Source organism: Peromyscus leucopus, chromosome 23 (genome assembly GCF_004664715.2).
Source record: "Peromyscus leucopus breed LL Stock chromosome 23, UCI_PerLeu_2.1, whole genome shotgun sequence".
Taxonomy (NCBI): Eukaryota; Metazoa; Chordata; class Mammalia; order Rodentia; family Cricetidae; genus Peromyscus; species Peromyscus leucopus.
The window spans coordinates 908,292-922,004 of NC_051082.1; the positions used below are offsets into that span (position 1 = coordinate 908,292).

The 13,713-nt window shown below is 51.4% G+C and overlaps 2 protein-coding genes across 20 annotated transcripts in view; both read right to left on the reverse strand.

The window, feature by feature from the left end:
• Ep400 (E1A binding protein p400) overlaps positions 1 to 803 on the reverse strand; it is a 109,215-nt gene extending 108,412 nt beyond the window's left edge. For 13 of the 15 annotated variants that reach the window (XM_028857021.2, XM_028857018.2, XM_028857020.2 and 10 more), the window contains exon 1: positions 717 to 803. The gene's annotated coding sequence lies outside the window, so the exon portion shown is untranslated. Of the gene's footprint in view, positions 1 to 287; positions 482 to 716 lie in introns of those variants that run through there. The other 2 variants (XM_037198588.1, XM_028857009.2) reach the window with 2 other exon arrangements.
• Positions 804 to 4,245: 3,442 nt separating this feature from the next.
• Positions 4,246 to 13,435, reverse strand: Pus1 (pseudouridine synthase 1). 5 transcript variants are annotated; one of them, XM_028857024.2, is made up of 6 exons: positions 13,331 to 13,435; positions 12,459 to 12,666; positions 10,218 to 10,355; positions 8,315 to 8,417; positions 5,091 to 5,782; positions 4,246 to 4,550 (listed from the first exon to the last, which is right to left on the reverse strand). In XM_028857024.2, the coding sequence occupies exons 2-6, from the start codon at positions 12,654 to 12,656 to the stop codon at positions 4,503 to 4,505; spliced, it is 1,179 nt and encodes a 392-aa protein (XP_028712857.1). In that variant the 5' UTR covers positions 12,657 to 12,666; positions 13,331 to 13,435; the 3' UTR covers positions 4,246 to 4,502. The 5 variants fall into 5 exon arrangements, with proteins under 5 accessions (XP_028712857.1, XP_028712856.1, XP_028712858.1 ...); XM_028857023.2 differs by having other exon boundaries at positions 13,022 to 13,359; XM_028857025.2 differs by lacking the exon at positions 13,331 to 13,435 and adding an exon at positions 13,232 to 13,316.
• Positions 13,436 to 13,713: the final 278 nt, after the last annotated feature.

Sequence of the window (13,713 nt, forward strand, 5' to 3'; positions counted from 1 at the left end):
CCTGGCTATTTATGGTGTACAAATACCACACACACAAAAGGTACAAGAACCACGGATCTTTGTAAGCTCAAGGCCAGCCTGATCTAAGCAGCAAGTTAAAAGGCCCGCCGGGGCTACACGGTGATAGATACTCTGTCCTAAAAAACCAAAAGCCGAAACAAAACAAGACCGTTTTGTCACACGTAAAATCCAGAACACACAGAACGCAAACATCCTGCCAGGGATGAGCGCAACTCCCAATTAATTCAAAGTCGCGGTGCTCCCAGGTGCTGAACCTGGGGACAGACCTGCGGAGACAGCGGCTCGGAGGCTGATGGTGCTCCTCGGGGCCCCGGCCCGGGAAGCTCCCCGGTCCCCGGCGTCCTTCCCGCTCTACCTCAGCTCCCAGCTCTACGCGGCGAAGGAAGCCGCGCACCGCCGATCAACGGTGCCGCGGGCGTTAGGCGCCCCGCCTTCCCGACCGCTCCGAACCGGCCGCGCGCCGGCCGAGAAGCGGCGCGCGGGGGTGCCGACCGAGGGAAGGGCCTTCCCGAGGCCGGGCCACGCGCCAAGCCCGGCCACCGGTCCCCCTCCGCGCCGCCCAGCCCCTGGGCCCGCCCGCCTACGACAAAGCGCCGCCGCGGCCTGGGCCTGACGCGGCGCGGGCCGCAGCACCGCTGAAGGCGACCGCCCGGCACGCCACCGCCAACAGGCTGCCTACCAGCCCGGCCTCTCACCCCGCTGTCGCCGTTCCGTTCACCCTACACCTCGAGCCGCGCTCCGCCGCGTCCGGACAGCCGGGAGGCTCGAGCGCGCCGCCGCCGCCGCCGCTCGGCGCATCCGGGTCCACGGGCGCAGGAAGCAGCAGCGCCGGGGCTACGGCAAGCGGCGAGGGACTTAACGGTACCTGTCCTGCAACGCCGGTCCCATCCGCGCGAGGTCGCCCGAAGTTGAAATATGCTCCTGACGCGATGGCCGAGGCAAGGGGCGGAGCTATATGCAGGCGGAGCGTTGGGTGGGTCCCGGGCGGGATCCGGAGAGCTGAGGACTACCTCAGAGTCGCCTCTGAACGGTCTCATCTACGGGAGTTGGGATGGGGCGTGGCCTCGTCAGTACGAGGCGGAGCCTCAAGCTCGGGGAAGTTCGGGCAACTCGGGGCGTGGCCTCGTCAGTACGAGGCGGAGCATCAAGGCTCGGGGACGTTCGGGCTAACTCGGGGCGTGGCCTCGTCAGTACGAGGCGGAGCATCAAGGCTCGGGGACGTTCGGGCAAACTCGGGGCGTGGCCTCGTCAGTACGAGGCGGAGCATCAAGGCTCGGGGAAGTTCGGGCAAGCTCGGGGCGTGGCCTCGTCAGTACGAGGCGGAGCATCAAGGCTCGGGGACGTTCGGGCTAACTCGGGGCGTGGCCTCGTCAGTACGAGGCGGAGCATCAAGGCTCGGGGACGTTCGGGCAAACTCGGGGCGTGGCCTCGCCAGTACGAGGCGGAGCATCAAGGTCGGGGACGTTCGGGCAAACTCGGGGCGTGGCCTCGTCAGTATGAGGCGGAGCATCAAGGCTCGGGAAGTTCGGGCTAACTCGGGGCGTGGCCTCGTCAGTACGAGGCGGAGCATCAAGGCTCGGGACGTTCGGGCAAGCTCGGGGCGTGGCCTCGTCAGTACGAGGCGGAGCATCAAGGCTCGGGACGTTCGGGCAAGCTCGGGGCGTGGCCTCGTCAGTACGAGGCGGAGCATCAAGGCTCGGACTTCGGCAAACTCGGAGCGTGGCCTCGTCAGTCAGTACGAGGTAGATCCTGTTTCCCTCAGTTAGGCAGCCTGGGGACTCTGTTTGTGAGCCCAAGACTGGTTAGGAAAAGTTCGGCGTCCTCTGGGTCTTCCTGGGGACTAGGGGACTAGCCCCAAGGCCTGAAACCCGAGCATTGCTGTGGTTCATAGAAACGAGGCTGAGATGAGGTGAGCAGAAGTGTGAAGATAACATCCAGCATCATTAGGCATCAGAGAAATGCAAGTGAAAACCGCGACCAAGCAAGGTAGGAGTGCTGTGCAAGTTTGGGGCCAAATTGGACTACGGAATGAGACTTTAAAACACTTTTTTAAAAAAGAAAAAGAAATTAGTCAAGCATGGTGGCACAAACCGGTAATCCAGTGGTTCTCAACTTGTGGATCGTAACCCCCTTGGGGTGGCATGTAAGATATTTTGTATAGCAAAATATTTACATTATGATTCATAACAGTAGCAACATGACGGTTATGAAGTAGCAACAAAATAATCTTATGGCTGGGGCCACCACAACATGAGGAACTGTATAAAAGGGTGGGAGTTAGGAAAGTTAAGAACCACTCAGTGTAATACCAGCGCTTGAGAGCCTGAAGCAAGAAGATGTGGGATTCAGAGCTAGCCTCATCCACACAGCATGTTTGAGACTGCCCTGGAATACATGATGAGACCCTATCTCACAAAAACAGGAGGGGAATGTGTTAGGAAGAAGGGTCCAGACAGAGAAGATAAAGGAAAAGGAAGGTAAATGGATCAAAATATACATGCATGAAAATGCCAAATAATAAATTATCTTTCTAAAAACCCAACAAGGAACACCCAACAGCTGGAAAGATGGCTTAGAGGTTAAGAGAATTTGGGGCTCTTTGGGACAACCTGAATTCAGTTCCCAGAACCCACATCACATGGTCCACAGCAATTTGTAAATAAGTTGCAGATCTGACATCCTCTTCTGGCTTGCATAGGCATTCACATACACATGGCATACACACACACACACACACACACACACACACACACACACACACACATACTTTTTTTTTGTTTTCCCAGACAAGGTTTCAGCCTGGCTGCTCTGGAATTCGCTCTGCAGACCAGGATGACCTCAAACTCCCAGAGATCTGCCTGCCTCTGACTACCAAGTACTGGGATTAAAGATTTTATTTTTTAATTAGGTGTGTGCATGTGTGTCTTATGTGTGGGTATGTGTGCATGAATGCAGTACCCTCAGAGACCAGAAGGTGAGGGGCTGAGTCATCTGGAGCTAGAGTTATAGGCAGATATAAGCTGCTCGACAGGGGTGCTGGAAATTGAACATAAGTTCTCTGCAAGAATGGCAGGAGCTTCTAACTGCTGAGCCATCTCACCAACCCCTAAAATAAATTTAAAAAAATTTTTTTTTTTTTTAAGCTGGGCAGTGGTGGCATGCCTTTGATCCCTGGCAGAGCCAGGCAGATCTCTCTGTGAGTTTGAGGCCAGCATGGTCTACAGACAGGACAGACACCAAAACTACACAGAGAAACCCTGTCTTGAAAAAAAAATAAATTTATAAAATAGATTTATCTATTTTACTTCTTGTGTATAAATGCTTTGCCTGCTTGCCTACCTGAAGCCTGCTGGATCCTCTAGAACTGGAATTACAGATAGTTGTGAGCCACCATATGAGTACTGGAAATCAAACCCAGGTCCTCTGCAAAAAAAAAAAAGTGCCCTAACTGTTAACACATCTCATCTCACCAGGCATAACCGCTTGCTTGCCATTCCAAATGAACAAAAAACTCAGGTTGTAGGATGAAGACATCTGTGCAGGTCTAAGGACTGAATGTGCTAGAAATCTGAGAATGCCTCACCCATAAAAGGCAAGAGATGTTCTGGGAGGATTAATTACACTGGGCTGAAGTGTAATCCAAGTCCAATACTGGGGCAATGGGTATGCAGTGAGGAGGGATAAGCTCCAAACCCAAGCTCTGTGCAGGCAGGTGGAGGTTAGGCTTCCAAATCTGTGTGGGAGTCTCAGAGACAGAATGGACAAGAGGGGTGTCCTGAGGCCCGAAAATGGGAGGTTCGAAGTTTCATTTCACAGCTCCACTGCTCAGGAGGGAGCCGCCACCTGCTGAGGGACGTGAGCGGCCATGCAGTTGAAGAAAGGAGACCCAAAAGGAGGAACGCCAGGGCGTGGAAGTGGGGGCTGCTGAAGGGGATCTCTTTATAGCCCAAGAATAAGTAGCATGAAATGACAGCCAAGAGCTCACGTTACCAATGTAGACACTGCAGAGAAAAGTGGACTGGACTCGAGGAGGCCAGGATAGGAGAAAGAGGGTACAGCTGGCAGTTGGGAGCATACTGCTGTTGGCAGGACATACCACTGCACTCACCAACATCTACCGCTTGCCCTGCCAACCACACCCCCATGCTGACCCTTTGTGCCCTCCAGCTATCCCTAACACATCTCACATCTCACAACCAAAAAAGGAAAAGAGGAAAAGAATAATTCACTAAGCAAAACATATTTAATAAGAAAAATCACTTCTTTTTTAAAAAAGTGTCCTTTCATGCTAAGTGTATACACACAATGCATGGGCTAAAAGAGGCGGCTGATTCCTGGGATGAGAATTTAATATCCTGAGGTTATGAAGCCAGGCTACATCCACAAGCTGGCCCCAGAATTCTTGGCTTCCCTGTCCTGAGAGACAGGCAAGTGCAGAGACTCCACTCGCGACCCTCACAGCAGAGGCAGCAGCTGTCGTTTCAGTCAGTGTCTCCATCCCCTTCGCTGCCCTCCAGGGAACTGGGGACCTGTAGGAAAAGGACTGTGAGACCCAACTTGTAGGCACCCCCACGTGTGGGGCACAGAGGGGAAAACAATGGAATCAGGGCATAGTGCCAAGGGCTTGGCTGAGCCAAGCCACCCTAGTAGAGGGAAGGCCACTGGAGGCACGGGAACAGACTGCAGCTGAACAGGCAAGCACACGCAGCCTATACCTTTAGCTGTAACCAGACAGACTGCTCAGCAGCTTCAGCCCAATGCTAGCCCATGAGTAAGCTTGAACAGAGGACAGCTGGGCTATTCTAGGTCAACAATTGCCTCAGCAAGCAGCCGAGATCACAGGGTGGGGCAGGAGCAGGAGGTAGCCCAGTGACCCTACAATCCCCATTCCTCCAGGAGCTGTGTGTGTGTGTGTGTGTGTGTGTGTGTGTGTGTGTGTGTGTGTGTGTGACTTTGGAGAGTCTCTGGAACTCAGCTTGCTATCTACAACTAGGGCCGAAGACAAGTGTTTGCCCAGCCCGCCCAGCCCTAGCATGTACACATATGCCCACTACAGACCAGGTTCCTACCTTGGCACCTGTGCCGGCTGCACCAAGCGCAGTGGCACTGAAGTTGTGGATAGGCAGAGTGCTGAGCCACTGGGCCATGGACCGCTCATCCCGCTCAGTGCTGACAATGGTGGGGTAGATGTATTGCTCCTTGAAAGCGGCCACCTTCCCTTCCTCCTGTGCCCAGTCCAGGGGCTCATGCAGCCCATCACTGCCAAAGCGCTGATTGTACTTCTCAAAGTGTACCCTCTCCAGGACTAGGCCAAGGCCTGGTGCCTTCGGCACATCCACCTTCTCCTCGCCCCAGCTGCGCTCCAGCACACTCTCAGGGGCATAGCCCTTCACAATGGCTACCACCAGGCCAACCATCTTCCGAATCTGGTGCATCATGAAGCTCTGGCCCTTCACCTTGATCACAGCAAACTCCAGGCCCTCTCGTACAAAGGGCTCCTCACAGTACATTTCCAGAATGTAGCGGCGTGCACTGGGCTCTCTGGGCCCCTTCTGTGAGGTAAAGTTGTGGAAGTTATGGGTGCCCTTGTAGCAGGCCAGAAGTCGGTTGACCTGCTGCAAGGTCTCCGCACTCAAGCGATAACTCTCATCCTGTACATCCCGGTCTTTGTGAGCAAAGGCAAAGGTGGGTAGCATGTAGCAGTAGGTCCTGGCATCACATTTGTTCTTGGAGTTGAACCCGCCCGTGACCCTCTTCAGTCCTACAGGGCAGCATGTAAGAAACCCAGGTGAGCAGAAATGCTTCCAAGGTGTTACATCCCGACAGCATGATTCTGGCACCACTTGCCCAGGACAGGTACCCAGTTCTGACTCTGAACTCAGAATCCACACAATGCTGAAACCCAGAATGAAACAAACCCAAATGACAAAAACCTAAGGGTCTGCTGAGACTGGAGTTGGCAAACATGCCAAGCCCAGGTTATAAATCTGCGGCAGCTTTTGACCAGGCCTTGAGTCAGGAGCCATCTGAAGAAAGTAACTAGGACCCAGAATGCTAAATCTTTCTACAGATATCAGCAGCAGATTTCAAAAGCCAGAAAATGCTACCTACTAGGCAAAACTGGAGGTTCTCAGCCCTAGCTGAAGAGCTATCGGCAATTTATGGCTGCTGGGCAAAAAGTCTGTTTTCTTTAGGTATACAGCCCCTAAGAGGCTACCATGCTCCAGTAGATGGTCCTCCATGAATGCACATATAAGTAGCACCAAGTGGGAGGAGAATGTGCTATGGAGGAAGAGAGGAGAGAAGAATTGGAAGGGAAGAATAGAATAGAGGGAGATTTTGATCAAAACACTTTATATGCATGTAAGAAATTCTCAACAATTAAAAAAAATGGGGGCTGGAGAGATGGCTCAGAGGTTAAGAGCACTGACTGCTCTTCCAGAGGTCCTGAGTTCAATTCCCAGCAACCACATGGTGGCTCACAACCATCTGTAATGAGATCTGGTGCCCTCTTCTGGTGTGCAGTCATACATGCAGACAGAATGCTGTATACATAATAAATAAATAAATCTTAAAAAAAAAAAATACTTGGGCTGAGCACAGTGGCAAATGCCTTTAACCCACACTCAGGAGGTGGAGGCTGGCCTGGTCTATATAGTGAGTTCCAAGATAGCCAAGGCTACATAGTGAGACTCTTGTTTCAAGAAACAAAACAAAGCTGGGAGGTGGTGGTGGTGGTGGTACTTGCCTTTAATCCCAGCACTTGGGAGACAGAGGCAGGCAGATCTCTGAGTTCAAGGCCAGCCTGGTCTACAAAGTAAATTCTAGGACAGCCAGAGAGAGCTACACAGAGAAACTCTGTCTTGAAAACAAAACAAAAACAAACAAAAAAACAAGACAAAAAATAAATAAATAAACACCACCAAACTAGAGGTAATTCATTGGATATTTTTCCTGGACATGAATAGCAAGACACATCAAAGGTGATCAAAAGTGACATTCAAAGAGTTTACTCTGGGGGATTCTAGGATGAAACTGTCCTCATAGGACAGAAAAAGACTAAACCAAATAAAAGTGTACTCTATTAGCCAAGCATGGTAGTGCACACATAAATCCAGCATTCGGTTCAAGGCAAGAAGACCATAAGATCAAGAATACCCTGGTTGTAACAGCAAGACCCTTAAAAGGCCATCTTATTTATTTATATATTACTCACTTAGATTTTATTTTATTTTATTTTTGAGAGAGTTTTACTCTGGCCCAGGATGGACAAGAACACGCTGTTCTCAGCACAGTCTAGCACAGCTTTTTTTTTTTTTTTTTTTTAGGAAATGGGCTAAGGAGGGTAGCTCAGAGACAGAAAACTTTACTGGTACTAAGTGCTTCTTTAACCCCAGCACTCAGGAAGCAGATCTCTATGAGTTCAGAGTCCATCTGTCTACGTAGCAGAGTTCCAGGCCAACCAGGACTATACAGTGAGACCCTATCTAAAAAGAGAGATAAGAAGAGAAAAAAAGAAAAGGAGAAAAAAACTTGACTACCTTGTACAAGGCCGTGGATTTAAGCCCTAGCATTGCCAACCAAAAAAATAACTTTTTAAAAACTTTTTAAAGCCAGGCATGATGGTGCACACCTTTAATCCCAGCACTAGGGAGGCAGAGCCAGGCAGATCTCTGTGAATTTGAGGCCAGCCTGGTCTACAGAGCAAGATCTAGGACAGGACAAACACAAAAACCGTCTCAAAAACAAACAAAAAACAAAAAGAGCACTGACTGCTCTTCCAGAGGACTTGGGTTCATTTCCCAGCACCCACATGTCAGATCACAGCTGTTTGTATCTCCAGTTCTAGGGGATCTGATACCCTCATACAGACATACATGCAGGCAAAACACCAATGCATGTGAAACAAAATGAATAATTACAAAAAAGGGGGGGAGGGGCTAGAAATACAGCTTGGAACAAGCATGAGGCTCCAGGTTCTCTAGTCTATTTGCCTGTCCTCTTACAAAAGAGCACTGCTGGCCTTGTTTTAACCATCTGTCTACATGTTCACAACCATCACTTTATGAGAAAAGTACCCACGGATTATCAGAGCAGTATAGCCAAAGACCATGGAACTGTGTGCTCAACTAGCTAGTCCTGAGGGAGCAACACTGAATTTCACAGCACCCCAGCACCTGCTGGGCACCTGCAAGGTTCCCCACTTCACTCCCAAAGGGCCTGGCCAGTGGCAGTGCAAGCACAGCCTCTGTCCACACGAGGCCACTCGGGGTGCTGGCACAGGGAAGCTTACCCAGAATCCGAATGTGGGATGGAAGGTGGCTGTTGATCTTGTCGAGAATGTCGTCAATTAGCCACACCTTTAGGGATACTACCTGCCCAGCTGCAGACACACCCTGCAAAGAAAACAGAGCAGAGAGGAGAGATGGGTTAGGGGTCTTGTCTTCCAGCGCAACCCTTACACCCTGGTCCTGAGGCCAGAAGAGGCAGCCAACACTCCAGCTCAGCCAGCAGCACCCCACTCTGGTCCTGCACAGGCAACAAGCAGTTAAGGGACCGTCTTTTTCTCACTGCGCTTGTTTTTGTTGTTATTTGTTTGTTTGGGGGTGGGTCTCCCCAGGTAACCCTAGCTGGCCTGTAACTCATGGTGTACACTGAGCCGACCTCAGACTTTTAACAATCTTCCTACAACCCCTCCTCTGAGGGAATGACAAGTGTGCATAAGTAGACCCAGTGTTCTTCTCTTGTTTGTTTGAAGACAGAGTCCTGCTATAAAGCCTTGAACTCTGTGACCCAGGCTGTCTTCAAACTTGAAACCCTTCTGCCTCAGCCTCACAATCTGGACTACAAAAGCTAGGCCATCAGCCACACGCAGCCTCTTCTGTGGGATGAGCCACTGTGGCAATATGCTTATCACGTGGGTACACAATGCTGTCAAAGACCTCTCACTCAGGCAGGAGAGATGGCTGAGTAGGTGATAGCATTTGCCATGCAAGCCTGACGACCTGATCCCCGGAGCCTATGATAGACTTCCACGTGTGCACACATAGGGAGAGTGAAGACACGTCCCACTGGTAGATGCTCACACCGACTCTATGTTGCAATAAACACATCTTGGCTGTTCGGATAAATGATGCAGACTGTTAGGATTACCCTACCTAGCTCAGCAATCAGTCACAAGTACATAGGTGGAGGAAGAAGCAAATGTACAGGCAGAAGCACAGGGGTCCCCAAAGGCTGTGTAAACAGGTATAAGAAATGCCGGAGGCCGGAGACACTGGTGTAAGTTGTTGCACTACAGGCTACTGTTCATAATTTGTTTCTCCTGGAGTTAGAACTTCCGTCACCATCCAATCGCAAAGACAGCCTGTGAGACCTACCTTGTTTAGAACCAAAACAGCCTGTGTCGGTCTTTGCCCTGGACCTGTGGCATCCCAGACTACTTCTGTTTGTTCTGAGCTGTGGCCAATAAATCATCTCTCTTTTCTTAATTTTTAAATTATGTGTATTCTTTATACACTTCTTTTAATATTTAATTATGTGTATAGGTACCCAAGTGTCAGAGGCATTGGATCCCCTGGAGTTGGAGTTATGGGAGGTGTAAGCCACCTGATATGGGTGCTAGGAACCAAATTCTAGTCCTCTGGAAGAACACTAAGTGCTCTTAAATGCTAAATCCTCTCTCCAACAATAAATCATCTTTTTTGTTGTCTCAGACTAAAAAAAAAAAATCAAAACCAAAATTAAGGGGGGGGGGAATCCACCCACCTAAACAAAATAAGTACAGTCACTCTAATAATCCTATCTACTGTGGGGGGGGGGCTATCATGCATGGCTGTGAGGCAGAGACTTTGGCCTCGGACAGAGCTATCCAAAGAAAGCAAAGGCCAGTGAAGACAGGCCTTGTGCAGCCCACCTGGGACCCAGCACCAGCTTAGCAGTCTGTACTCCTGGCCCTCCCTACAACAAAACAAAGTGTTCTTTCCCTCAAATACTGGCATGATAGACAAGTGCCACCAACGCAGCCAACCTATGTTTGGTTTTTATTTTCTAAGTAGAACAGAACACAAACCATGTCACTGCCGTCAAAATTGCTATCTTTTCTGATCAGGCATGACCCCTGGCTAGGATCCCTTCTGACAGGTGGACCCTGAGATGACAGGACAGTGAAAGCAGCAGGCAAATGGGACACATACCTTGTCTGTGCGAGCACATCGCTGGAAGGACATCTTCCTCATGTCTGTGCCATGGTTTTCAGGGATACAACCTGCCTGGACTAGGGCAGATACCAAATCATCTTCAATGGTCCTGAACTGAGAGGACCCCAGATTCCTCTAAAGAAAAAAATGGACATCCTGTTTTCATGAGCTCTTGGGATGTATGCATGCCAGGAAGCTGGACATCACTTCTGGAACCAGCTCTAATGCTGCACCTCTCAGCCTACCCTAACCACGATCTGGGGTATGCATGACTGCAGAAACTCAGACATAATCAGATACATCCTACCAATCCCTAAAACAGACTGGCTCCCTGGCTCTCAGAGAAAACCTTCCCAAGGGAAACAGGCCTGTGAGCACCTCGACCAAGATCCCTGCATGTGAAAATCTTTCCAAAGTGTACTCTCACTCCACTGAAGTCAACCCCAAAACTCACTGTGAAGTCAGGGACACTTCCCAAATGACATAAAAAGACTGTAACAAAAAGCGACTACAACCCCCACTCAGCCCGATGAGCCAGGCACCTTTGTAATTTCCCTAATGGGGAAACTGAAGCAAAGAGTTCAGACAGCCTACAGTAAAAACTTTCCGGGCTGGAGAGATGGCTCAGAGGTTAAAAGCACTGGCTGCTCTTCCAGAGGTCCTGAGTTCAATTCCTAGTAACCACATGGTGGCTCACAGCCACCTATAATGAGATCTGGCGCCCTCTTCTGGCCTGCAGGCAGAACACTGCATACATAATAAATAAATCTTCCATAATCAGACCTGCCTCAAAAAAGCAGACCAGTCCACCCCAGAGCAGTGAATAGTCTGTGTGGTCTCACCAATGTCATAGTTTAAGTTAAATTACTGTGAATCCCTTACTTATTTATTTATTTATTTTACTGGAGAGGGACATGATCTGACTCCTTAGCCCAGACTATCCTTGAACTTGCAATCCTCCTGCACCAACTTCCTGAATGCCAGGATGACAAGCATGTGCCACCATACCAGTCAGTCCAGGGTCTTTTTTAAAGTAGAACAGGACATGACCTGTGTCACTGCTGAGAATCATTCATTCTCAAAATCACTACCCTGCCTGACCAGACAATATTTTTTGGAGCCACTGTTTTGGTTGGGCACATCACAGCAGTGAACATCCTATGGATCAAGACTAAGGTATTTTGGTGGTGGTGTTTTTTGTTTTGTTCTGTTTTTTTGAGACAGGGTTCTCTGTGTAACAGCCCTGGCTGTCCAGGAATCGATTTGGAGACCAGGCTGGCCTGGAACTCCCAGAGATCCGCCTGCCTCTGCTGGGATTAATGTCATCTGCTACCACAGCCTGGCAAGATTAAGATTTAGAAAGAGAGGAAAGGGATCAGAGAGATGGCTCAATGGTTAAGAGCACTGGCTGCTCTTCTAGAGGACTGGGTTTGACTCTCAGCACCCAGATGGCAGCTCACAACTGCCTGTCACTCCAGCCAGGGGATCCTACACACTCTTCTAGCCTATGAGGGCAGTGCACGAACATGGGCAGGCAAGACACCCAGATATACAAAATACAAACAAAGTTAAAATCTGTCTTAAAGCCGAGTGTGGTGATGCATGCCTTCAATCCCAGCACTCTGGAGGCAGAGGCAGGCAGATCTGTGCGAGTTCAAGGCCAGCCTGGTCTATAGATTGAGTTCCAGGACAGCCAGGGCTGTTACACAGAGAAAAACCCTGTCTTGAAAAACAATCAAAGAAAAAAAAAAAAGAAAAAAGAAAGGGGGGGGGGACAATGTTAACAGCAGAGGTGACAGGAAAGAAGATTCTTCCCACACTAGTCAGCACCCCTTTCAGAAGGTCAAGTTCATGGGTTAGAGACAGAGCCTAGGTGCCAGCTTGCTCCAGGGCCCCTAATACTCTTCAGCAGAGTTCAGCCGCCCCTCAGGGTACTAGACAGATAGCACCTGCCAGCTCTCTGGTCTCCACTCTCAGCATCAATAAACCTGCCCCAGGTCACATAATTCAGTAGGTACTTATACAGGTGCCATCCTAATGATGAAGAGTCACTGCTCCCAAGGTCACACGTGAATCGGCCAGGGAGCTGGCCTAACGATAGTGGAAGACAATCGCCCAAGTCTCGTATGGAGAGAACTCTCAATTTTGGCTATTTCCTGGAATGGCCTCGCTCTGAGCAGCATCAGGGAACCAGGAGCTGACCCAGGTAGGTTGCTGTCTAGGCGCAGCCCTCCTCACCTGCATGCCGTGGTAGCCCTTGCCAGAGTAGGCCATGAGCAGCACAATTTTGCGCTTTGGCAGCTTTCGTGGAGGCTCTTCATCCTCACCGCCCTTGACCCTCTTGGGAGGACGCTGCGTCTCCTCCCAGACCCAGCCACCTCGGACCTTCCTGTCTTGGTGTGAAGCCAGCGCTGGCGGCACCTTGTTTCCAGCCATAGGGGGCAGGCTGAGAAAACAGGCATGGGTGACCAAGGTGGTAAAAGATACAACAACAGAACCTGATGGGAGGCCCCAGCTCCGCCTGCCTCAACGGTCTCTGCAGACCCTGCCTAAGGGCAGACCAGTCTGGCTCATCAGTGACAGAGTGGCTGGGGTTGGGAATAGGTGGCAACTCCGGGGTGGAGTCTGAGGCACAGCTGGACACAAGCAGGCAGCGCCTCTGGCCAGAGGCAGATAGCTCGGGGCAGTACAAGGCAGCGGTGGAGTTCAAGGCAGCGAGAAGACACGGGTAAGCAAGCAGAGGCAGCAGCCAGGGCAGCTGTGGGGACCCAGGGCAGAGGCGCCGGTCGCGGGGTCTTTACCCGGGCACGCGCGGGCCAGGGCACGCCGTCCACCGTCCCCAGGCTCTCAGCAGTGCGGCCCACAGGCGGGGGAAGCCCATGCGCGGCGGGGTGGCGGTCGCCGACCCTCGACCTCACGGATCCCTGACGAACTCTGCACCCCCGACACCCCTGCCCCGTCTTCCTGAATTCTTAGCTCCGGCCCTGCGGCGCTCCTGATCCGAGGCTGACCTGTTCCCCCCTACAGCCCCTTGCCCGCCGCCCGCCGCCCTAGCGATCGCGCAGCCGGCGCGCGTGCGGAGCGTGGAATGTCCCGCCGGCCCCACTCACGGCGCCGTAGACCCCCGATGCAGACCACGTGGACGAAGGCGGAAGCGGGCAGGCGTTGGAAGGCGGCCGAAGGCGGACAAAAGTCTTTCTGGGACGCGCCTAGTGGGATGGACCCAGTGGGTGGGGCTTCCCGACCAGGATCCATGCTAGTCTAGGCACAGATCTCCAAAGAAGCAGAAGGCTGGCCGCTGCTGTGTCTTGAAGAGTGAAACCACTTCATTAGAACGTGCAGGTTAGCAATGCACCAGGGAGCCAATCCTCAGGTAATAACTATTAATGCCCAGTTAACCCCAGTACCTTCTCAGTGGTTCTGAGTAGGCACTTGCCTGAAGCCCCAAGGTACCAGCCCCGGCATCCGGAGGTCACAGCTGCTCTTGCAGTCC